We start from the raw sequence: 25,906 nt of genomic DNA, 5'->3' as shown, positions 1-25,906 counted from the left end.
AGATTCGCTCATTCTTTTCTAAGAGACTAAAAAAAGACAAAGGAGAAAAACATAACTATGGACAATCAATTGAATATAGTAAAATGAAAATATAAAGAAATAGTTTGAACATCTTTTCACTTGTAGTTGTGTAACAGTTAAGAATTTCACTAATGTTAAACAAGCTTAATTAATTCCATATGATGCTTCATAATTAATACAACTAGCAAATCAAAACAATAAAAAAACAAAAACAAATTTCAGTCATGCAGTAACAGTAAGGCATAAAACCAACAAACGCAAGCAAGATTAAAAAGGTTCATCCCTATGAAATCTCAATTAGTTTATCCAGAGGCATATGTGCCACTTTAAAAACACCGATGGAGATAACGCGGTTTGTTTTGGTGAGGCTGAAATTGCAGATGAAGAAATTGGGGTTGGAGATGAAGAAGAAAAAATAGAGGGATGAAGAAGGTCTGGTTTTTTAATTTCAAATTTTGATGTTTACGTTTTTCTAGTTTCATCCCTGTGCAATTTTGTGTTTTTGGTTTTGATCCTTCAAATCTAGTCACTTATCATCTCTCATGCCACATAAGCGTGTTTTGCCGACTCAGCAAGTGACATGTGTGCCTCCGTTAACCAGCACAACTTTTTTTAAGCGGAACCTGACGTTAGGGATCAATTCCAAAAAGTTAAGAAGATACAAGGGCTGTTTCGCAACAAAAAAAAAGGGACTAAAACAAAAAACGCGCCAACTTACAGGGCCTTTTACATATTTAAGCCTTTCTCAGTTCAGATATAGATTTCATCTCATCTGATACCACTAATCCAAGGAAACTTATACGATATATTTGTAAATTGAGGTATACATATACTTTATTTTATATACTTTATTTCATATATCTACAGATTAACAATCATTTTTATGAAATAAAACGTAACTTATCGAATTTTATAAGAAAAAACATCATTTCATGGTTTATAAGAACCGTACTAAATTTAAAAATAATCAATATTATCTATTATGAGTAATAAAATTCAAAAAAAAATATTTTTGTTGACACTTTTGATAAAAAAAAGATTTAATTATTATAATTGTCAATGATAGATTTTTTTTTTTTTTTTTTGAAAAACAGCTTATTTAGCTATTAATTTAAAAATTTGGTGTGCGATACACTCAAATTTTTTAGTGTACCATAAAATTTGCCCTTATCCAAATGTTTTTTTTTTATATTTGTAGTAACTTCTCTTCCAATGATGCCCTCGTTTAAGCTATTGTGTTTACCATTTTATCCTTTTCAGGGTATTAAAAAAAATTCATTTAAAAAATTATTTGAGTGTGGTATATATGCTAAAAAATTCATTTTACCATTTTATCCTTTTTCTTAAAATACTCAACATGCGTTAATACGCAACAAACTTGTATAGATGAGACGATACATCTCTTCTATTTTAATTAAGATCCTAGGTTCGAGTCCAACCTTGAGCATGCTACATCGTTAAAATTTTTATATAAGTTTGTTGTCCATTCGCGTCCCACAAATATCAAAAAGTTAGTCTAGGCCAACAAAAAAAATAAAATTGAACAATAAAATAGACACAGAACATATATTTCTTTCTTAGCATTTTTCCATTTTTTCTTTCTCAATTACTTTATTCTTTTTCCATTTTTGAGCCAAACATCACAAATGCTTGCATTTTTAACAACTCCAGTCTTTGGTCTCCTGCTACCATGTGCATCAAGAGTACAATTTGTTATGGGTTTTTTCTAGATTACCTTTGAAGAATGTTGGTGGGGTTAAGATAATTCATGGATACCACTTAAAAATGTGCTTATGTGGCTAATGTGTATTGGTTGAGGTAAATTACCCACCATTCTTCCATGAATACCCTAGTTGTCACCTTTGTTATGCCTTGTCTACATTTCCAACAACTTTGATCTTTGCTCTCCTACTACCATATGCACCAAGAGACTATGCTATTGCTGCCTATAAGAAAGTTTACCTGTTTTGTGAGTTTAAGTATGATGAACAACTTGTTAAAAAAAGTATGATGAACAAAATTTCATAAAGGTGAACATTGCCCTCTTTTCTTCTTTCATGGTTTTTTCTATTTCCCCCTTTTTCTCTTTCTTTCTTTAATTATTTTTTGTTTTCCTTTTAAATTAAAAAAAACGTGTAGGATTATGCAAATGTTGATTTTATGTATCTTTTAGTTTTGCAGTATCAAGAGGCTGATTCTATCTTGACCGGTCATGAACCTCCGATTGTTTTGGCATATATACCCCCTTAAATCATTTGAGTGTAGTATATACCCAACAATCCGTCATAGGTTTTGATCAAAACTTGCTCATTAGTTAAATATAAACATTAATTTAAAAACAATTATTTTATCTGAATTCTTTTTAATTTTAATTTTTTTCTTGTGGGGTGGCACGTGACATGATATAATTGTGCCACGTGACACTCCGTTAGTTTTTGTTATTTTTTATAATATTGAATTAACAGATGGATCAAAACCAATTTTTTTACAAACTGCAGGGACCAAAACCAAACAAAAAAAAGTGTATGGACCAATCTCAAAAAATGATGAAAGTGCATGGACCAAACACACATTTAAACCTCACACATATTAAGAAAAGATGATAGTGTAGTTAATTTCTACGTGAATTTTACTAAATTATCTTTTGTTTGTATGTGTATTTAAATATTCTAATGCAAGTTTGTAGTATTAACTAATGATATGTTTGGGAAAAAAAATTAATAAATGCATCTTGTAATTTGTCTATGAGTTTATATTTAAGGACTAAACTTTTTTCAAAAGAGGCTTATAATTAGGAATGGAGGGAGTAAAATAAATCCTATGTTGTTTTTGATTTTATTTAATAATAATTTATAGGTTAAATATGTTTTTAGTCCCTATAAACATATTTAACCTATAATTTATTTTCATTTCTAGTAGGGATTAAAACATATTTAATCCATAATTTATTTTCATTTCTAGTATCCATCATTCCATCATCCAACATCAAATCTTAAAAAAAAAAAAAAATGACAAAAAAGACAAACACAGGATTATATATATCTTCTCAAAAAATAAAAAATGGGATTATAAGTTAGAGGCACACACACCTTAAACTTCAACGGTCCACCCCCCTCCCTTGTTGTAAAGTTGAAGGCGGTGCCATTGCCACAAAACCAGAGATTCGAATTATGATAGGAGGCATATCAGTTACTTCAACACTCTTTCCATTCACGCGCCCCACGCGTTTCTTCTTCTCACCCACTCCTAAGCTTCAACTTCGTCTTCTTCGAGCTTCTTCTTCTTCAACGACATTCCTTGACACCAATCCAACAGTAATAATATTGCTTCTTCCTCCAATTCACAATCTCTTATTAATTATTATTAATTAATTATGAAGCACCGACACTCCTCTGATCATGTGTGTTTGGACACTTGTAGGTGTCTGACATCGACACTTATGATTTACTCTGAATTAAGTCATTTTCTCAAATTATTATCGGTGTCTGTGTCGTGTCCGTGTCTATACTTCATATTATTATACGCATATTAATGCACATTCATATTTGTGTAGTTCATCAAAAAAGCATGTTGATTTACTAGTTGATTAAGGAATGTGATTTTGTGTTAAGGATTCTGTCATAGTAGAGAAGGAAATTACACGGAGCAGTAATCCTTTGGCTTGTCCTGTATGTTATAACTCGTTGACTTGGACCACTAACCCTGCTTTATCAATGTAAGTTGGTTCAGATGAAAATTAATTTTAGTTAAAAGTCAATTTAAGATAAAATAGTTTATATTTTGAAGTATTTACATGAACGTGAGTTGATCAATAAATTTGAGTTTGCAGGCAAAAACTTCAAATTTTAAGTTCAAGTTGGAACTAGTTATAGAAGCAAAATCAATTCTAGTTAGTAATCACCAACATACGAAAATTAATTGTAGTTTTTGAATGAATTGATTTTAGTTTAAAGGGAGTTGAATATGAAGTAATTTATGTTTGAATACGTTCCTGTAAAAGTTACTTGAACAATAATTTTGACCGTAAAAGTTACATTTGGATTTTGGAGCCAAAAGCTACAACTATAGCTTCAAGTTAGAATCCATTTTGAAGGAAAAATCAATTCTACTTAATAGCATCCAAACATGTCAAAATCAATTTTGAAATATCAAAACTTGGAACCAAACATATGCTTAGATGGGTGGATTTGGCTACTTTTGTTATGCTTGTTAACTGGTTTATGTTTCTTCATTGGATTGGTTAATTTGATGCAGAGATACTATTTCTGGATCTAGTTTACAATGTAGCACCTGTCAGAAAACATATACCAGTGACCAAACGCATCTTGAACTCACGACAATAAGTAAGGCTAACAACTATGGTGAATCAATGCCAGCTTCCACTGAGCTTTTCAGGCATGCATGTTCCCTTTTTTTTTTTTTTGATCTTTAATTGTATTTTGGTCATTTTTTTGAACTGTGTACGTTGGTGATACTGATAGAAACTAAAAAGGTTTGAAGTACCAATACAAGCAAAACCAAGTATTGAAAATCTTTGTTCATATGAGCTAGCTACTGAACTGAGTCTTTGCCCCAATTATATGTGCATATGATTGAATAAATAGATCAATAATGTTAAGTCTAAATGGATATGCCATATAGGGTTTTGTTTTTTATTTGTGGATTGCAATGATTTTTCCAAAAAGAAAATCTTGGCCTTAAGATACATTGTATTTGCAATGGCTGTTGCCAAATACACCGGCAGTGTTGAGTGTAAGAGTTGTTGCATTATAACTAGTAATCACCACATTATTTTGTAAGGAGTTTGAGAAACAGTTTTAGGCACTACATTTTTCATCTTTTTATTATGTTCCTGCATTTGGTATTCAGTTTTAGCAATTTTAAGTACCACTTACATAGATATAATAGAACAGTGTTCTAAGCATAGATATTTGATAGTGTTCATATGAAAAATTTGTTAACAAACGATACACTGCTGCTTAAAAGTATAATTTGTTGTCTTATGTTGTAAACTTGAATTTGAAACTCACTTGCCACTCCTATACATAATGGTTGTTTGTTGAATCAGGACGCCACTGGTATCATTTCTCTATGAGAGGGGCTGGCGTCAAACCTTTTCTGTATGGGGTGGTTTTCCAGGTCCTGAGAAAGAGGTTAATCTAATGTCTCAGTTTCTAATGATCAACTGCCTCTTGTTTGACCCACATTTTTTTTCTTCAATATGGCTTCTTATGTGTAAATTGGTTGTTTTTTCTTTTACCTTCCACTTTCTTCAGTAGGGATATTATCCAATTGGAAGAACTGTGATTCTTGATGTTTGTTATATAGGTCCAGTAAGTTTAGAGGAGCATCATAAACTGATTCAATAATTCAACAACTACTTATGCTAAGCAGCGACCAGGTTATGGCTTAACTTGTTAGTATTTGTTATAAGATAAAACTTTGAGCTTATCGATCTAAGTTGAAATAACTTATGTGAACTCGTAAGTACATCCAGCTACGGATTAGCTCATATTATTCCCAACTTAGCTCATGGATGTTTCTTGAGAGCTATACCATTCACTTTGTCTTGATTATCGTTTGGTTGTTGAATAGAATAACATAGACTTGGAAATGGTGTTGCAATATATTTTGAAATTTGTTAAATTTTTTTATTAGATTTGTCTTCTACATCTTGCCTGTCATACATAACTTCTAAAGAAATATTAAAATTATCTTGTTGAGACATGGGATATTTGGTACTTTGTCATTTCTTTTTCATGAATTGTAACGACTAGTCACCCCTTCTGTTGAATTTAACCGCAGTTTGAACAGATGAAGGGCTTCCTCAAACCAGTATTAGGTGGAAATATCATCGATGCTAGTTGTGGAAGTGGATTATTTTCAAGATTATTTGCAAAAAGTGGACTTTTTTCTTTGGTTGTGGCTCTGGACTACTCAGAGAACATGTTAAGGCAATGTTATGAATTTGTTCAGCAGAAAGATAACTTTCCAAAAGAGTACGCAAATTTCTAAATCAATTAGAATTTTATGATATCAAGCTTTTGAACCCGATGTTTTAATGGAACTATTCAAAACAACTCTTTTATTCATTTTACGTTTATATTTCATAAACATTTCTTTTGCTAGGAACTTCATCTTGGTTAGAGCAGACATAGCTAGACTTCCTTTTGTTTCAAGTTCCATCGATGCTGTGCATGCAGGAGCAGCTCTTCACTGTTGGCCTTCACCATCAGCAGCTGTAAGTGAATAATCATTAATTAATATTTGGATTTTATATATAAATAATATTATTTTATTTGTGTGAATATCTTTTGAAATGGTTTGGTACAAATAATTTAACCATGGATGCCCAAAAGGTTTATGCAGTATTGTGTTGGCAACCATGAAGTACATGTTTCGTGCTTTTAATGATGATGAATGATTTGAAATATAAACTATTTATGGAAAGTTATCGTAACATTTTGGATAACTTGCTTCAGTTTATTTTCACAGTGCATTTGCATAGTTTTGTCATTCCGTTTAGCTTGTCTCACTTCCTTTCCTCTATAATTTCCATGACCTAATATTGCAGGTAGCTGAAATAAGTCGCGTTTTACGACCTGGAGGTGTCTTTGTTGCAACCACCTACATACTGGATGGGCCTTTTACCATTGTCCCATTTTTAAGTACATTGCGTCAGGTATAAAACTTGTGCCATATTTGGCTTGCTTGTTGGAATTGATAACCTGAGTGAAAGTAAGTAGAGCTACTTTTCCGGTAGATAAACTCACTAAGTTAATTCACCAAAAAAAAACCTCACCAAGTTATTAGACAAATGGGCCATTTTACATACCCATAAAAATACATGAGAATATTTTGAAATCAATCTAGTCAAGGAAATTGATATCAATTTAGTTTCTCATCATAGGAAGTTATCATTAACTTTGTCCTTCAACTAAAGGAAATAACACCAATTTTGTCTCACATTTGTAATTTGTACACAGAAAAATGATTTTGATATTACTTACCAAGATTGTGAGGCTAAAATGATATCACCTGTCTTTCAATCAACAAAGGGACACCAATTCAGATTCAAAGTTATACCCTATATGTCAAACATGAAAAGGGATGTTTACTGTATAATACATTTATTAGTTTTTCAGTTCTATCAAGTTTTGAATAGTGGCCAATTTGTTTGTCATTTTAGACTATAAATCAAGTATCAGGGATCTATACCTTTCTCTCTGAACGTGAACTTGAAGCTCTCTGCAAGACGTGCGGGCTGGTCGGATTTAAATGCATTAGAAATGGGCCTTTTGTGATGATTTCTGCAGCAAAGCCGAAATAAGGTTTGAGTTTCCTGGTGCTCTCTGCGCTGCCTTCAAAACATTGCTAAAGCCTTTATTTCTTGACATTATCATTTTATTTTTTTGCAGATAAAAAAGCTGCATGTTGATATGTTAAAGTGTGGTTTCACTTAGTACATAAAGATAAGCTTCATTTAGAAAAATGATATTTAGATTCAGTTTTTCCTTAGATTATCCTCATGTCATAAGTTGGGAAGATCGTCACTTACTTCACTTGGAAAAAGTGGTGAGTTTCGACATATGGTGAAAAGAGTGTCCATCCATGATGACGCGTGAGAAATTTTAGGAAAATCTTATTTGTAAATATCACAGTACCTCCATTTGACCCTTCTACTTTATTGTTTTATTTTCCTTATGTATTTGAGGTATCATGAACTCCATGAACTCATCACAATTCTGTAACTTGTAATTGAAGTAATAAAATATGCTTTTATCATTCAACTAATTAAATTTAGCATGTAAGCAAGGGAAATTCTTCCCTCAAACAAATTAAGATAAAACTAAGCCCTTTTACAGTCTATTCTTACTCTGCCTTTATCATTCATCATTTTCATTCGTGAATTTTTTTTTTTCTGACCCTTTTGGCCAAAAAAATTTCAGATCTGACCCCCTTTGAAAAAAAATTCCCAAAATGACCCACTTTTGATTTTTTTTGTCCTTTTGTGCGTTCCCGCCGTTTGAAATGGCGGGACTGGCCACCGGTCTGACACGTGTCACATCGTGACAGGGCAGTTTTATTTTTTTAATTTTTTTTTGTCACTCCCGCCATTTCAATTTTTTTTTTAATTTATTTGAGAAAAAATTTCAATTTTGCACCCAGGGGGAATCAAACCAAGTGCATATGGGTCATTGCCATTCTGTGTTACCACTACGCCAATGTACATTTGATGTTAATTTTTGCATCTAATAATATATATACCCTTTTTAAAACCAGTTTCACACACCATGAGGCATGAACCATCCAGTTTTTCATTTTTGTTTTTTTTATTGGATAATTTAGGATCTCCGACGAATATATATATAATTTATCGGTGAAAAATTATCCGACGAAATAATTTTTTTTCATCCATAAATTATATATATTATTATTATTATTATTATCCGACGAAATATATATTTTTCACCGACAAATTATCCGACGAAATGATATATATATTCAAAATAAAATCTAGATTTTGTTCATATTCGAGTAATTTTTCAAAATAAAATATAGAATCCAATTAAAATTATAAAATCTCCTATATTTTTTTTTTGTCAAATAGCCTAGTGGTTAGAGAAATTCACCTTAAAATCTAAGCTCATGGGGACCCTATATTTATTTTTTTTATAAGACTTATATTAAAAAAACAAAAATGATTTTTTTTTTTGAGGGAACAAAAATGAAAAATTGGATGGTTCATGCCTCATGGTGTGTGAAACTGATTTAAAAAATGGTATATATATTATTGGATGCGAAAATTAACATCAAATGTATATTGGCTTAGTGGTAACACTGAATGGCATTGACCCATATGCGCCTGGTTCGATTCCCCCTGGAAAAAAAAAATCGGTCCCGCCATTTGAAAGGAATGACCAAAAAAAACAAAAACAAAACTGCCCTGTCAGATCGTGACACGTGTCGGACCGGCGGCCAGTCCCGCCATTTAAAACAGCGGGAACGCACAAAAGGACAAAAAAAAAAAACTAAAAGTGGGTCATTTTGGGAATTTTTTTTCAAAGGGGGTCACACTTGTATTTTTTTTGAACAAAAGGGTCAGAAAAAAAAATAAATTTCTCCGTTGTCTCTAACATACAATTCTTCTGATTAAAACTCTGCATGAGTGAACTAGCTGTTAATAGAATTGCATAAGGCTTGGTGTATTTACACAAGTATTCCTCAGAAAATAAGTCCCTAGAATAATATATATTTGATGGAAGGTAAGTAAAGTCAGTAAAGTGGAGTTCATTCTCTTAAATAGAGCACATTATTAACCACTAACTTTCAATCTCGTGAATACATAAGGCTTCATTTGCATTTGAAGAAAAGTCGTCATAAAAAGGAAATTTTGTAAAGACAAAGTTAGGGGGTTTAATTATACAAAAAGAGAGAATAAAGTTCTCGCTTTTGTACATGAAAACAATTATGAAACCTAGTTTGGTCCATTAATAAAAAGCATATTTTAGTGCTTGGGAAAAATAAATCAGGTCACCTTAGTTCTTTTGTTCAGTTTTCAAATGCAACATTTTTGTTTTGTTTTGCTAAACAGTGATTTTGTTAAGGTGCAGTTCCACATGTTGGTACGAAGACCATGTGCAACATTGAAGAACTTAAGAGACAAATTGGTCCCTGTAGCGAAAATATAAGACGACAATTTGGTCTTCAAATCAGATTTGAAGTTCCTACATTAGTACATTTCTTGTGAAGGAACAAATTCAGTTTTACTGCATTTGAAGTTCCTAAATTAGGACATTTCTTTTGAAGGAACAAATTCACTTTTACGGTGTTCCTGCATAATGAAGAGTGACGTTAGATCACAGACTTCTTCATAACTTTTTTAAAAAACAAAATGTTAAATATCAATAATTTATTTCTTAGATTAGTATTTACTCTTTCATTCGGACTTAAACGAAAGACCTCCAACTTCTTATTCATTAGCTCAAACCAGTTCAACCTCCTCCATCACTTCCAAGTATGAATGTGACTTGGACTAAGAGCTATTCAAGTGTTTTACTCCGAAAAATATCGATGCCCCTAAACTTTGCAAGCACAAACGAATTCTAATAGACTTTTCTTTGGGTGTTCATCTTGTCAGATAATTTATTTTCTATGTTCTTTTTCAATGATTGATTTTTATCATTTCAAAGCAGATGCATCTTCACTATTGAATGTGGAAGTGTGACCTAGTAGATGGAGAAAATTAGGTTTCACGGACCAAATCTGGTTTATGTTTTGTGTCTTTTTTCCCTTATCCGGAGAAGAATTATAACACCCCATGTTTTAGTTATATTTTGTTAAGTCATTTGCGAGTCTATGTCATATTTGATAGATGTTTGGATACTTATAAGATGATTGGAAACCATGTAGCAGTTGTTTACAAAAGCTAATCAATTAGAATTACGACTAATTGATCCTAATTTTACTACACCAATCGATTAGACATCCTTGCTAACCCATTTGAGTGCAGCCTATAATCTATTTAAACACTTTTAAGCCTCAATCTTCTTATACTTTATATTTGTGAGCGAACTCTCTTAAATTCTTCATCTTTTAAATTTCGTTTGTTGCTAAGCAGCTGTACTAAACCAAGGTTTGTTCCAGGATCATGTTTCACCGTTCATAATCCTTTCTCATTTGGTAAATGTTATAAATTAGTTTTGTTTCTATTTCTTTTCATAATTGTTTAAGTTCTATATAATTGTTTAAATTTCGTTATGTTATGTTATTGAATTTTTATTTTTGAGAGGGTTATTCTATTTAATTGTTTAAGTTCTAGCCTGCAGGTAACATCTCATATGTTAAACCATTATGTGATTTCATATTTTTACCGGTTAAGATAAAAAGTGAGTTCAACTCTCTGGTATAATGGATAGAACGAGTGATTAATTTTAAATAGGGATGTCTCATGATCCAAAGGTCTCACTCAACTCATATTTTAAATAGTTCTATTGTGGGAACATCAAGTTAGGTTATTTGGTTTATGTGAATTAGACAATCTCTTATGATCTATTGTCAAATTAATTAATAACAAATTGATTAATTGATGAATATGTTGATATGCGTTTGACGATGATTGTCCTATTTGTGTTGATATTTTTATTAAATATGCGATCAAATGTGATGACCATGTTATGACCATGCTATTTTGATGAAAGATTTGGTATGATTTGTTATGTTTGTGCTAAATTGTGTTTGTTGTTTAGACAGTTAATCGACTAGGTGATATACGTCAATCAATTAGACGTGTTTAAACATTGAGATAATCAGAGATTAGTCGATTATTGATTTAGGTGATGAATAGTCGATGGTTAATTGACTAGGAAATGTAGTTAATCAATTAGGTTAAATGAAAATGTATAAACTTGTCTAAGTGTTAATATGAGATGTTGAGTAGATCATTATAGATTAGGTTAAGTAAAAAATCACTTTTGCTTTTTTTTTTTTTTTAAAAAAAAAAACTCAGTTGAATAATTAATTAGTTAGTAATAGTTAATAATCCATAGGTTAAATATTAATCACTTCGGAATGTTACATAATCAATTAGGAAAATATTAGAATTTTCATAATGACCAAGTTAAAGATTAATCGATTATGATTAAAACCTACCAAAGTACTGTTTGAACATAATTTCAAGCTTGGTTAGTCCCAAGGGATATAAGGATAACTTAGTGGCTAGAGAAGGGAAGTTAGGGATTAAAGGGATAAGGAAAACTCAAACTAGAAAGTAACCAGACAAGCAAAGGGTGCACCATTAATGACGCATCAACTAAAAGATAAGAAGAATCAACAAGTATAAATCCAAGACACGTACAACAAAAAACATAGAACTAATAGGAGAAAGAAGGAAGATCCTACCAAGAATATGTTGGCAACAAAGAGAAAGATTTAAGAATCACTAGGAACTCCAGCACATGTGATGAACTTTTAGGGGATATCCATGCGAGGAAACATAGTAAAAAGCAAAAAGAAGAATTCAAAAGTGAAAGAGGGAAGAGACTCCACATACTTATATGGAATAAAGAACACATTTGGGAAGGAACCCCAAACGTTTCGTAATCAACTGTCGAGATGCATTGGGATTAAAAGGGTTTGATATGACGATCCATATCCTAAGCCAGACCAAGATAGTTAAAAGACACCTTCCTACCAACCATCATGACATTCTATGGAAACACGAGAAATTAATGACGTGTGATTGGCAGATGCGAAGGATTGACAGATAGCCACGAATTAAGTGAAAGGTCATGTCTGGGTAGACAAACTACCAAACCATCGCCAAATCCAATTATCATCACAACATAAGTTAGAAAGGTCTAACACACACCCGAACCTGAAAATAGTTATGCAAGGAGGAAGGAAACCCTGGTAGGGCGTGTGAGACCTGCCTTTAGCGTAACAACAACGTGCACGCATCCATAAAGGATAGACAACCCTCTAGCACAAAAAAATGCATCCAAATACTTTTAAGGTGGAGACGAACCTCCATACAAGGATTCTAACCATTATTCAACATGGACATGGTCCGTCAAAAAATTAATGGTTTGTAACAACCATTGGTCCGCTCAAGGCTAGGAACAAGCCATATCCTGACTTCGACTTCCAACAACTTGGAAAGCAACTATTTTGAACTGGGCCAAGACCCATTTCCTCAATGGATTGGGTCACCTCAAGCCACTAGCGCACACACAAACCATGATGTAGACTTGCCTTAAAACACTTGATCAAGACCATGTGTGTTAATTTGGACCGTTTAAACTGGATCCAAACATGTGTCCTCATATGACAATTGTTCAGATAAGGGTTAGAAGGACCAAAAACCTAATTCATCACTATAAAGGCTAACTCATGACCTCCTTTAATGTACTCTAAAATCCTCATATATTCAGTGCATTCTTACTTGATCGTCAGAGTGTTTTCAAGTACACCACCTCTCTTCGGAGAAAAAAGAAGGTACTAACCAAAGTCCGGCTATCCAAAGTCATCTGCATGACCTCAAGACCAAAAATCTCACGTCCAGGATTCATAACCTTTCTTGATACTCTATGACTTTTGTTAGAGATTGTTATATTTAAAGACGGAAGGAGTAATATTTTTGCAATATTTATTTATGGTTGTCACCTAAATCAATCTCTAGTCAAGAAATAGAATATTTATAACTTTTTTTCGGTGCATATACCTTGTGCTAGGACCTGGATCCTCTGTTGTCACACTCTCATGCTACTCTTCATACTTCACTCCATGCCTCTATCTCTCTCATCATTTCTCTATCTTTGTCATCTTCATTTTTAATTTTCACTTTCTCTCTCCTAACTCACCAAATCAATGGGATGCAATGCTGCTGGCAGCAGGTGATCCAAACTCCTTGTGCTTGTGGGCTATTTGTTCTAACAAAATATTCTCTTTTGTCTAAGAAAAAAAAGAGAGACTGGGCCAGAGAGGAACTGACTCGTATAAATGTGAACGCAATATTCATCAATTTCGGATTGGACTAATGATCTAATTACTTGCTAATTAATGCTAATTTCTGAATTACACATACGTTTGTTCCAGGAGCTAGTAACCATAAGCATTATCTTGACGTATCGGTATGGCTACGTTATAGGAATAGCCAATTGACCTGTACAATTATTATAAGAAATATCATATTCATGATTCACATTTGTTTATTTTCATGAATATTCAGTGGCTAGTTTTAATTTGCTAAAACTCTAGATAATGTATTGATGTGTCAAGTGATTAATACTACTTTGTTGTAGTAGTTATTAGTCAACAATGATCCATTCATTTTTATTTTTTTTATGACAATAATAACGCAAAAGAGAACATGTGTTTAATTAGTATATGGTTGAGAGTTGAGCCTTGAGAATTTGGTATTGATGCCTATAATTGCACACGAATGCACTTCAGCTTTTTAAATATGTGGTTCTTGAAAAGAAAATAATTTATAGAAAGAGATAGGAAGGAGAATTAAGTGATTTAAATAATTGATGGAGCTTAGCAAATGTTAATATTAAGGAGTTGGTTCAATGGATTGTATGAAACCAAACAAATGAATACAAAATTTTCACCTTAATAATATTATAATCTCTCGTGTCTTTTTCTTTCTTCCCCACCCTCCTACTCTCTCTTATATTTTTTTTTGTATATAAATAGACCCACCACAAATTATTATGATGGGCACCGACGACAATGCTATATTCTTTGTTTTGTTGCTTGTCTAGTCTTACCGTCTATGTTAGGTTTGAACTTGAGAATGGTCTAAAATCCTATATTGTTTTGACGCATGCCTGTCCTATGTGACTACAGAGGTACAAACTGTCTCTTAATGCCTTCATCATTTTGAGGTTTTAAACATGACTTGAAAATACCCCGTCCAAAATGCATGAATGTGATGATGAATTTAGGATTTTTCAATTCAACTAAGGACATCTAAATTGGAAACTCATCAGCTTATGGATTGTGTAGTACATGCTTTGATTTTGCCAAAAACTAATTTATAATTAAGAGTTTGTTTGGTTTAAGATTCTTTTTTTCTTATTTTTATTACTCCCTATAACATACATTGTTTCATTATATAGTTAGCCAGCAAAAACGGTAACCAAATTAATTATCCTTATTTTCCCTAGCTTATTTATTTATTGATATAATCCCCCTAATTTATTTAACTATATATAGTAATAACAATTTTATTTGCTTTACCGAAAGAAAAAAGAAATTGCAATCATGTCTTATTATATTTATTTATTTTTGTAAACAGAGTATCAAGTATCACCTAAAAATCACACATACAACTGTAAGGTTTCGGGTTTAAATTCGGATGAAATTGTTCAGTCTAACAATATCGACAAACAATGAACTACTAGACCATACAAAGTCATTTCTCATTATTAGCTATACTAAGTGTTTACTTTTTTTCCTAAGCCAGGAGCAAGGACAAACATCAAGAGAAAGCGACGACATTCCAACTAGGTTGGCACCTCGAGGAACCCCAATCCTATGCCGCCAAGCTCGATGACAATTTTATTAAAAAAAAAAAGGGGAAAAAGATATACAAGAGGGGGGACTAGGCCAAAACCCTTAAAATAAGAAGAAAGAAATAAAAATAAACGGAAACAAATTAAAACAGCCGCCTAAGGAAACCTGTAATTAGGCATTCCACAACGAACCCTAAAGAAGTCAGCCTGCAAAGCCTGGGGCAACATTGAGAACCAAATCGTGCCCTGAAGCGAATGGCCCATATTAGCTAACAAATCATAGCAACAGTTACCTTCTCTAAAAATATGTGAAGAATACCATGAAGGAACTTGCGCAAAAGTAATCAAAGGTTCATCCAAAAAAAATAACAGCAGGTTTATGAGACAAATAAAAAAAAAATAATGCAATTTTCGTGTACGCATTACCAAAATTGCAGGCATTCCAATCGAAAACATTCATTGATCAGTTGGAGAAGGATCCCCCCAGATCGGGTTCTATACGGCGGCTTCCCTATCTGAAGTTTTTTTTTACCTGTTGTTTCTGCTTCTTAGATAAAACCGGAGAGAAAGGCATCTCAGCGTTTGCTTTATCATATTCACAAATGCGACATCATAATTCTAAGTCTTGTTGAATGATTGGGTTGTTGTGAGTGTACTTTAAAACCCTATCACCATGGTCATCAGAAGGCGCAACCTGTGTTACAGTTGACGGGGGTTCATTCTGATCTAGCCTCTCCATTTCAGATACCAATTCTGTCTCAACAGGGATGGACGGGGGAATAAGAGGATCGAGAGGAGAGCTATGTTGTACGTCATCGTGCGCTACAAATTGCTGAATCGGTGACTCCTCCCGACCAATACCGAAGGAAATCAATTCAACAGACAAACTATACACATTTTCATGCGTCACTGAAGATGAGAGCGTAGCAGTCGCATCTGGAGATCGGGGAACCACCTCCTCCTCCTGGGAGTCCGGAAATTACTGCTCAACTACATCTAAATGCACATCAACGTTCACTACTTGGGAAGCCAATTACAATACCGGGCTAGCCATGTAGATTCCTTTTTTTAACCTTTAACAATTAAACCAACAAATTTAAAGTTTTTTTTCAACCCATTTTAATTAGAAGGATTTTTGACTTTCAATAAGCATATTAAGACATCTCCATAACTTAGCCTATTTAAGTCATGAATTAATTCTCTAACTCGAATTCTTTTCTCGAGGTGAGTCATATTGCTAACTCTTTCAACACCAAGTTAATAAACAATTTGAAGTTTTAGCAACAAAAAAATAAAGGAAAATACTACATATATATACTTGGATTTTTGTGGATCATGTATTGTAAGGACAAATCTGAAAAAATATGTTGTGCCGGGTGGTACTGGCTGTTGACTAGTATTTAGAAGCCGGCACCGACGAACAGTAGGAGACACAAAATGTGTATAAACTTGACCAATTGCCTCTCATGAGATCTCAACAATGTCTCTAATTGTATGGCCCAATAATTTATATTTACCTAATGAAAAAGAACCAAATCATCCATGTTTTGCCTCAGTCCCACAAAATCATCAATAGGAAGAATCCCCCACTCACACCAACCTCCAATATGGAATAGAGAGGAAGGTAACAAGCAAAACTAAAGGGTCTCTCCCTATTTTAAGTGGGGTCTTCATGCCAAACAAATACTATTTGCTTGCCATATAATATATCCAATGGAAAGCTACAAAGGAAAAAACAAAGGCTATTACTATATACTATATTGAATATTGATTAAGCAAAGATGTAAAAGGTGAATTTGGATAAAGGTCTTAGTGGTTGTGTCTTGGGAACAAATCAAAATAGTCATCATCATATATATCAATCACCAAATCTTGAACTTTTTTCAACAGGAGAAGTTGTTACCAGCTATCATAACAAATTTGTTATTAATTTCAAGGCTAGGAAAGATACATATTATAACAATTATTAATCATATTTGATTTCATAATGGAATGTGGTTAATTTTGGCCGACGTGTTATTATATTATATGTCAATTCATTTTGTTTCCCACACAAAACTCATTTCTCTATTTGATAATTGTTTGCAGTGATTAGCTAGGAGAAATCATATATTTGCTTTTCAATGCTTTATTTTTGGTCAAAAAGTATTCTCTTCTAAATTACACGTAAACCTTTTTTTCTTTTATTATTGATGACATACATATATACTATTATATACTATACTACACATATTAAATGCAGAGGAGAAAAATAAAAAACTTCATTATCGAATGCATAGAATGATGTAATAGTTCATACCTAAGCTCCTTCATTCTTTAACTTCAAGTTTCATGCCAAGAATCTAGTATATGAATATGACTATTTCAAAGTCTCTATGTACTATATATCAACCTACCAAACGTGTACCATACACAATTTTTTTTCTTCACTAGTTTACTTTTTTTAATCAATTTTCAAGACTTGAAAAGATCATGATCGATCCAATACACACACACATGAATTTCTAAATTAGAGTAACTAACATGAAAACTGCATGGTTCGGTCACAATTAATTATCTCCAAATTTAGTCCAAAGTAAAGAAAATTTTATGTTAGTTTATTTACCGTAAAGTCAGTAAGGCTCTTCCAATTTCAATGTTACTTTATTTTTTGAAGGAAATTTCAATGTTACTTACTAACTAGTCATGCATTAAAAGGTTGATAAGGTGATAGTCAACTCTATCTTACGTTTGATTCTTTATCTACGTTTTAAACAATTAATAACTTTAATCTAGCTAGCATAATTATTAAAAGGAGAACGCATATGATTCATTCATTTATTCAAAATAAGGTTACTATAAAAAACATAAAGAGATGTTTAAGATTCGAAACTTGAGTTCCATGAGGAGAAAAATGAGGCTTTTTGGACATGAATATATATATGGGTAATCTTGATTTTAAATGTGTTTTTTTTCTTCTTTTTCTTGTATAAAATGTGGCTCTTTTTTTTGGTAAAAAATGTGGCTCTTTATAGGGCTGAAATACCACAAAATGTTAATGTTCTCACTTGTAATTTGTAAGTCTTGTGGATATATAAAATGCGGTTCAGAGATGAGACTCAAGATGATCAGACAAATTATGTATGAATATTAATCAATCATCGACGTGGTTAATACACACTAATAAAATAGTGTCATAAAACATTTTTTTTTAAGGTGATGTTAGAAAACTTAAATAGTAGTGTATGAAATGAAAGTGTTCGATATATTTGTTTTGTACAAAAGAAAGGTGCTAAGAAGCCAGGTGCAATTAATTGATTAGACGATTACCTTCTACTCATTTATTTATGCACCCTTATTTAAAAAAGGTCCAATATGGTTCAATTTTGTCCTAATAATGATAGCAGCATAAGATTCAAATTAATTATCCTCCGTCAAACCTTTCCTTTTTAAATTGAATTATATTAATGAAACTTGGGCCCTTGAGATGGATTGAAAGTACATTTTAACCGATTGATTCTAACACATAATACAAAATAAAAATGTCCACATATAATAATTTTGTTTATATTTATAATTAGTGACATCAGAGATGCAAACCTACGTGGTGATTACAAGTTATCTACTTTATATGGTAAAATAGACAGGCAATTGATGGCCATATATACCAACAAAATTGACATTCAAAACTATGAGCTGTTAATTTTAAGCTCTATATTCCTTTTGGCATATCCTATTGGATATTAATAATTTTCTTTAATTCTGTTTAAACACTTGCATTTTTTAAATGCTTATATATATGGCTGCTCAAACTTTTGAATGATATTATCTATTTTATTGGACAAAATTATATAAATAACTATAGTTCACAAGTTCTATTTATTAAAAAGAATATTTTCTCTTTGAGGTAACTTATCTAGAATTAGACTATTAAGAGATCACTCAATAAGTGAATTTATACTATCAAGTTAATATTCTTTTGTTGCGCAAGACATCCTCTGGCTGAAAGTCAGAGACTAATTTTTTACATTTTTTGTCAAGTAGTCTAGTTGTTAGAATTCACTTTTTTTAAGGTGAATAAGTGGGATGTCTATGGTTCGAACCCCAACCACTACATATAACAATGCATGTCTCTGCCAACTGAGTTATGCTCCAGAGAACTCCGAAAATGGTCTTCTAAGAAACTATTCTTTTACTTGCAATTTTCTCTTGAAATCAAACACCAAGTGAATTTTAATAATAATGTAAATTGATATACTAAGTGACTGTGTGGTCTCTTAAGGGTCAGAACTCTAAATTTGACTTTTACTTATTAAGAGAGCACCCAAGTACATGTTTCTATCATCTTCTAATGCTAGCAAATTATTCATTCTCATTACAAATTAATTTTGCTAGCATTTTTTTTAATAAAAAACATGTTTCTACCTTTGTTTTTTATAGCACAACAAGATACTAATGGTAATCTTACATAGAAAAATGAAATTTCGATATTCTTTTCTAACTATCAAAATCAAACATAGTATTGATTAAAAGAAAAATGTGACAAAAATACAAATTCATGCGTGTATATGTTACTATTCTTTTATTATATCATTGACCCTACCCACTGCCTCTCCAAAGCCTTAAAAACAAAAAGAGCTATAGTGAGTTTCTTGGAAGCCACTCTTGAATCCTTTACATTATATATATATACCTAAAAATATGCACAATTTAAATAGCACTTCAATCTTGTGTACATAAACTCCATCACAATATTAAGATTCAAGCAATAACTTCTTCACTTTCACCTTCTCTCTTTTCTTCTTTGCTTGAGTCTTTATTTTTCCACTCTTCTGTGATACTTCTTGATTGAAAAATAGTCATGGAAGGAAAAATCAATAAGAACAAGGTGGAAAAAGTTGTATTAGGCTGCACTTTCATGGGAAAAATCTTCAAATTCAAGACCAACAAACTCAGAAATTCATCATCTGTTCATTCACTACCTATCAAGACAGTTAACAATACACAACAAAAAGAATCAAAAGGGTCGCCAAATCATGAGTCAAAAGTTCCAACTGAGACTCAAGCAAGAAAAAGCATCACTTTTTCTCACACACCTACAGATTCTGCAAGAAGCTCAATTCAACAGAAAGAGCCTAATGGTAATTCCTTAGGACTTGCAAGAATAAGTACTAGTAGTACTACTACTACTATTCGTCCGCGAGACAGTGAAACCAAGTCCCCTAGCAAAGATTTGAGCACACCAAAACTCACTGGGAATTTGCTTATGAATAGTAGCTATAGCAGCCCAAGAACAAGTGTTACAAGGAATAATAAAGAGTTGAATTCTGTGTCATGTTCTGTGAATAACAGTGTAATGGGGAATATAATGAGGAAAAGTGGTGATGGTGTGTCACAATTTCGAAGTCCTAGAAGCAACAGAATACTAGACCCTGAGGTGTTGAAATCAATGGGAAATGAAGCATACAAACAAGGAAGATTTTCTGAGGCTTTGGCTTTGTATGAACGAGCTATTGCTATTGATTCCAATAAGGCAACTTATCATTGTAACAAGAGTGCTGCTTTGATTGGTTTGGGAAGGTTTCAGCATGCAATTGTTGAGTGTGAGGAAGCTATTAGGATTGACCCTTCTTATCCTAGAGCTCATAGCCGTTTGGCGACAATATACTTCAGGTACTTGTTAATGATGAATAACTTAATATGCTTCACTCAATTAAATAGTATACCTTTCTTAATCCTCTGAATTAAGAGGGGAAGTGACCCTGGTAATCTGGAGTTCGGATGGGAGATAAGTTAAGTCGGACCAAAAGTTATTTCAATCGGGGTTCAAACTCGGGAACTCCCAATCAATTTGTAATTAAATAAAACCCACTATTACTTGGGCTCAATCACTTAGTTATATTAATGGTTGTGTTTGTTTTTGTGTTATTGTTTTTTTATAGAATTGAAAATTTTAATGCAGGTTGGGAGAAGCAGAAAAGGCATTGAACTGCAATAAAGAAACTCCGTACTTTGATTCGGAACTTGATTTCCAAGCTCAGGCTCTTCAAGTTCACTTTAACAAATGCAGTGAGGCCAGGAAAGTCAAGGATTGGAAAGTTATATTGAAGGAAACACAGTCTGCAATATCCTTAGGTGTGGATTCAGCTCCAAAGGTTAGTTTCTTTGGTTAAATGTTTTATTTTAGGCACTCCTACATTTTTTTTAATCATATGTTACTCAACTCATTGGCCAATAACCCTCTTATGCTGATTAAAAAAATGGTTATGTCTACCAGGTCTATGCTTTACAAACTGAAGCCTTGTTGAAGCTCCTAAGACAGCAAGAAGCATATACAATTTACGAGAAAATGCCAAAATTTGACCTTGATTGGTGTAACAAATTATTTGGACCAGTTTCTAGTGCTTACCTTCTGATGATAGGAGCACAAGTTTACTTGGCAGCCGGCAGGTTGGTGAAAATGCTTTATTTTGATGTGTTTAATAAATTATTCAAATGTTAGGAATCATCAAATGCTAACAAAAAAAGAACACCAATTAAGGAAATAAGGGACCACATGTTAAAAAGTATACTACTAGTTTGATGCTAAGTGCTGAAAATCAGGCTTTCCCTTTTTTGACAACAAATTCATCTATTTTATGAATTTAATTGTGATAGTGTTGCATATTGACGAATACAAATAATTGAAACTCATTCGGTGTGACCCTAAGTTGTTTTGCATTTTTATGTGGTGACAGGTTTGAGGATGCCGTGACAGCATCACAGAAAGCGGCTAAACTTGATCCAAGCAACACCGATGTGAATGTAGTGGTAAGAAGGGCAAGAGCCGCGACATCTGCCAGATTGAGTGGTAACTTGCTCTTCAAGGCATCAAAGTTCACGGAAGCATGTGCGGTATACAATGAAGGACTAGAGTATGATCCATTCAACTCAGTTCTGTTATGTAACAGAGCAGCTTGTCGTTCTAAGCTCGGCCAATTTGAGAAAGCAATTGAAGACTGCAATGTAGCTCTTACAGTTCAGCCTAATTATAGCAAGGCAATGTTGCGGCGAGCTGATTGCAATGCTAAGGTGCTTTAATTTCTAAATTAATATTAAACTTTACTATATACTTGGTTTCCGATGGTTTAATAACTCGTTATTTTCTTTTGTTTTTCGCATATAATAGTTGGAAAGATGGGAAGCTGCAATTCAAGACTATGAAATGTTGATAAGAGAAAAGCCAGGCGATGAGGAGGTTGCTAGGGCTTTGTTTGAAATCCAACTAAAACTCAAAATGCTACGCGGCGAAGATGTTAAGGACTTGAAATTTGGTTCAAATTTGGTTTGCATCTCAAGTAATGATAGGTTTAGACATTATGTAACTTCACCTGGTAAGTCATGTTTGATTCCATATTATATGCAATCAAATTTAAACATTATGACACAACAAAAACTTATCAGTTGTGGATAAATTAACAGGTATGTCTGTGGTGCTCTTTTGCAACAAGGCAACTCATAAGCAAGTAGTATTGGTGTTGGAGCAAACTTGCAAGAGATTTCCATCAGTTAATTTCCTTAAGGTTGGTAAATTTTAAATTTTTCGCTAACCGAAAAATTGAAAAATGTATCTTAAACTCTAAATGGAGACTGTTAGGAGGGTATTAACATTGGACACAAGGCCGGAGCAAGAATAAAGCGGCTCAAGCGTTTGCTTTAGGCCTAAAAAAATTAACACATTTTTCTAAAGGTCTTCAAATCTGTAAATAATTTTTAGTACTATTATTAAATATTAAGTTGAAACTTTACACGATGGCGCGACATAGTTCAATTGGTCTAACACCATGCTCTCCTTGACATAGTGGCAGAAAGTAACATTGTTTGTTTATTAAATATTCGTTTTAGGCTTCATAATATGTTGAGCCGGCTTTGATTGAACAAACGCCTTTGATTGTTGATTTGGAAACAAAATTATTTGTTTCTGATAGTGAATTTACAATTTCAGGTGGAGATTGAGGACCACCCTTACTTGGTAAAATCAGAAAGTGTGAACTCTGTCCCAGCTTTCAAAATATACAAGAATGGATCAAGGGTTAAAGAAATTCCTGGCAAAAACCATGAAATGTTAGAAAGATCAGTTAAATTATATAGCAGCTGAAGATATTTACATTTATTTCTACAAATGAAAACATACACTGCAAGAAACAAGAAAGAATGTTAGATTTTTCAGAATGAAATGGAAATGAAGAAAACCCAAAATAAACCAAGGTAAACATGCTTACAAGGCCATGGAAAGTTGAAACCAAAGAGAATGTATAGCATTGGTGTAGCTTTTAGGGAAGTTTATAGGAAAAGGAAAATTTTGTGTGTTAATAATTGATTCTTTTAATCCTTTGAATGCTTGATTAGGCTTTAGTTCTTTATACCCTATATATCATGTAATGCACATTGGTTCGGGAAACTGAACACTTTTTTTTTTATATATTTATAAGTTATATTTTAGAGGAGTGATTTTAAATTATTAATGTAATCAAAGGAACACAATTGCTGGAAATTTAGTAATCTCTGTGCACTATGAGAACTTTTGTTTGGATTTAGATCTTCGCCTTCACTATTTTTCTGCATTTCTCTCCTAACTCTTTATCGCTCTCTTAATCTCGGATAATTCAAATATAGCCTATACCTCATTATAAAATTACCAAGAGAGAGTTATGTTAAGAGTGTTGGGGAGAGAAGTTGATGTAGGCAAACTGGCTAAGAAACGCTCAATGAAAATAGTGCAGATTTAGCATTCGGTGTCCGATTGACACAGATTATATCTTTTCGGAAATGAATTTTCTCACGAGCATAAAACATCGCTTCGCCATGACGTAAGGATGAATTTAGCCATTCGAAGTCATCTGAAGGTCCAAAACCGGATTTTTATTATTTCAGCACAACTTTATTATATTTTTATTTTTGTTTCAGTTTGTTATTTTCAGCCCATTAGGGTTTATTATTTCCCTAGTATTTAAGCTAAAGATTTGTAGGCTAAGAGACACTTTTTCATTCAATAAAATTATAGAGAACTTGTCCCCATGAGCTTAGCTCATTTGGTAAGGGATAATGCACAATTTGTGCAGGGGCTGGGGTTCGAACCCCAGACACCCCACTTATTCATCTTTAAGGTGAATTTCTCTAGCCACTAGGCTACTTGACCAAAAAAATATATATATAGAGAACTTTTATCAATTTGGTAGATTCCATAACCCCCTTTTTGACAGGTTTGTCGCTTACAACTTATCTATTTATCTTTTAAGTTTAACGCTTGCTAATCCTTGCTTCCGTTCTGCAGCAGAAGTGGTTTTCATTCAAGAGGCATGAATATTGCATAATTGATATGAATCAACTAAAAATAAATTCTCTTTATTTCTCCAAGAATCTAAGTAACCTCTTAAAACATCACTCCAAAATTGCCATCACTTATGTTAATATTTAGTGTTGTGTATATAAATTATATTTGATTCCAACACAAGCTTCATGGTTCAAACAAATATATTGTTTTCATTCAAGTCACTTCCAATATCAAGAGAATATTGGTTCAAAATGGTTAGTGGCATAAGAGACGCTGTCAACTCCAACAACATAGTTGACTGCTATTTTACTCTACAAACCATCCAACACTTAGTTCCCACACCCCCACAATTTCAATATAATCCAATTTTGCTACCCATGCTTTTCACAAAAATATTTCTCTCAAATTTTCCGAGCATTTATTAGCATTGTGAAATTTCCCAAAGAGAAGTGAGTATTAAAATATTCGGAACGTAAAACATAATATGAATTGTTAACATTAAAAAATAAACTAAAACATAAATAAATTTTCACAAAACAAAAAAATGTAGCATCAGCCACATTGTAGGCTAAACCAACTCTACTTCTAATTTTTTTTTCAAAATATTTGCGTGTGCTGCTTACATCTAAATTTTTAGTGCCGGCTAGGATACTCTAGCAGGTTTTAGTTATAGATTTAAACCAATAGTGATTACATCCTTATGTATAATCGCTACTGTTAGTACCCTTATCGCACTATTGTCAACCAAGTAGTATCATGACATTCCTGACCATCCATTTGAAAGGAGAGACAAAGAGAACTTAGAAAGAAGAAAAAAAAAGTGTTTTAATGGTGGTGTAGATCATGAAACATAAGGAAGTGTGAGAGAAAAAAATTGAGATATTCCATTTTTCCGTTGGAGAATCGGTTGGACACTTGGGGTGAGAATAGGCTAAGCCAAATTAGGCTTTGCAAAACTTAACCTGATCTATTAAAAAAATTTAAGACTTAAAGGCTGACATGCAGACTGTTATTGGTAGAGATGTCAAAAATGAGCCAAACTAATAGGTCGGCCCATTAGCCTATTTTTTGGGCCGGACCGGGCCTCAAAATAGCTAGCCCAAATCCACTCGGGCTTTTTTGGCCCATATAAAAATAGGGCTGGGCTAGCCACCCTTCTCTCTCTTTTTTATGTTGGAATAATGTTGTTCTGATTACAGAGAAATGGATACAAAACATCAACAAATTCTAGCCTTTTTAAGAACACTGGAGACCCCAAAAGTTAATAAAGCGTTGAAGCTTTCATGGTACATGGTCAGAAGGGGCTGAAAAACAGAGATAGTACAACACAAGTAGAGAAAAAAAGTGCTCACTGTTGAAACAAAATTGTGTGTATGTCAGTATGTCCCTGGATCAAACCATAAAAAGAACCAAGAGTTAAATCTATTCTACTCTCTTGTCATTGAACTCTAGAACCAAACATGCCAGTCAGGAACAGGGACCATTTCAGAAATGTGTCCACAAGAATTCCAAAAACATTCTTTAGCTTGTTTTTTTTTTTTTTTTTATGAATAAACTTCTGTAGAAAAATTAA

At 32.8% G+C, this 25,906-nt stretch overlaps 2 protein-coding genes across 2 annotated transcripts; both read left to right on the top strand.

The window, feature by feature from the left end:
- The first annotated feature begins 3,089 nt into the window (after window positions 1–3,089).
- LOC25489434 (uncharacterized methyltransferase At1g78140, chloroplastic) lies at window positions 3,090–7,815 on the top strand. The gene is made up of 9 exons (XM_013605420.3): window positions 3,090–3,335; window positions 3,633–3,736; window positions 4,276–4,416; window positions 5,090–5,174; window positions 5,827–6,020; window positions 6,151–6,262; window positions 6,596–6,703; window positions 7,211–7,352; window positions 7,440–7,815. Exons 1-8 carry the CDS (start codon window positions 3,192–3,194, stop codon window positions 7,349–7,351), a joined length of 1,029 nt encoding a protein of 342 aa, XP_013460874.1. The 5' UTR covers window positions 3,090–3,191; the 3' UTR covers window position 7,352; window positions 7,440–7,815.
- An 11,825-nt stretch (window positions 7,816–19,640) lies between these two features.
- Window positions 19,641–23,553, top strand: LOC25489433 (inactive TPR repeat-containing thioredoxin TTL3). The gene is made up of 7 exons (XM_013605418.3): window positions 19,641–20,693; window positions 20,983–21,175; window positions 21,298–21,470; window positions 21,758–22,091; window positions 22,189–22,393; window positions 22,482–22,582; window positions 23,005–23,553. The coding sequence occupies exons 1-7, from the start codon at window positions 19,882–19,884 to the stop codon at window positions 23,155–23,157; spliced, it is 1,971 nt and encodes a 656-aa protein (XP_013460872.1). The 5' UTR covers window positions 19,641–19,881; the 3' UTR covers window positions 23,158–23,553.
- The last annotated feature ends 2,353 nt before the right edge of the window (window positions 23,554–25,906 follow it).

This window comes from Medicago truncatula, chromosome 3, assembly GCF_003473485.1.
Source record: "Medicago truncatula cultivar Jemalong A17 chromosome 3, MtrunA17r5.0-ANR, whole genome shotgun sequence".
NCBI lineage: Eukaryota > Viridiplantae > Streptophyta > Magnoliopsida > Fabales > Fabaceae > Medicago > Medicago truncatula.
The sequence above is the reverse complement of the archived record's forward strand: the minus strand, read 5'-3'. Positions and strand labels throughout refer to the sequence as shown.